Here is an 801-nt window from a genome sequence, read left to right as displayed (position 1 = left end):
AAGAGCGTCCATTTCTTCACACCCTTGGCAATTATGGCAAAGATTGTGAATGTAAACACACAACCAAAAATCAGAAGAGATTTGCATTTCTTAGATTAGTAATGAAGATGAACACCTTTTCATATGTTTATTGGATATGTATTTCTTTCTTTGTCAGTTGTTTTACCAATGTCTTTACTCATTTTTCTACTTAGATGCTGATCTTTATTATCACGTTTGTCCCCGTGTTTTTCATAGTGTTTTCTATAACCTTTGACATTTTCAGTAGTAATGTTTTTTAAACTGGAAAGTTTATCTCATAAGTAAGATTTTACCATGGAATTTTACACGCTTCAAACTACGTCAAAGACAAACATATATTGCAGTTTTACAATGGAGGCTCAGAAGTATTATACAGCCTAGAAAAATCAGACATATTTGGAGTTGTCACATTGCTTTACTTCATTCTGTATTACACTTAAAATCTAAAAAACAGCTTTGTGTATATGACTAATTAAATCAAGGAACAGAGATGTCCCACCTAGAATGTTTTTTTTCCCCCAAATTTAAAGATTAGCCTCAAATTCCTGTTTTTCTATATTCTTCTGCCAAGTTGATTATGGCTCCTATTAAAAGTGTTTACTGACTGAACCCATGAAAAAGAGAAGTTTATAGTTTCTTACCTTTGACTTTGCGACTATTTCTGAAACTTTCACCACAGGATCTTGAGTGAGACTTAGTTTGTTCTGTGCATTCATCTTACTGTTCAGCCAACTCATGGCTTCACTGATATATTTTTCAACTTTTTCCATTTCAGCAGGG

The 801-nt window shown here is 33.0% G+C and overlaps 1 protein-coding gene across 1 annotated transcript in view; it reads right to left on the bottom strand.

The window, feature by feature from the left end:
- HSPA4L (heat shock protein family A (Hsp70) member 4 like) overlaps positions 1 to 801 on the bottom strand; it is a 49,225-nt gene that overhangs the window by 2,963 nt on the left and 45,461 nt on the right. The window contains 1 exon segment of the mRNA XM_007446253.1: positions 663 to 801. This exon segment is cut by the window's right edge and continues 17 nt beyond it. Coding sequence (XP_007446315.1) covers positions 663 to 801 — 139 coding nt within the window.

Source organism: Lipotes vexillifer, unplaced genomic scaffold (assembly GCF_000442215.2).
Source record: "Lipotes vexillifer unplaced genomic scaffold, Lipotes_vexillifer_v1.1 scaffold159, whole genome shotgun sequence".
Classification (NCBI taxonomy): domain Eukaryota; kingdom Metazoa; phylum Chordata; class Mammalia; order Artiodactyla; family Lipotidae; genus Lipotes; species Lipotes vexillifer.
Note: the sequence above shows the minus strand (reverse complement) of the source record. Positions and strands in the feature narration are given on the sequence as shown.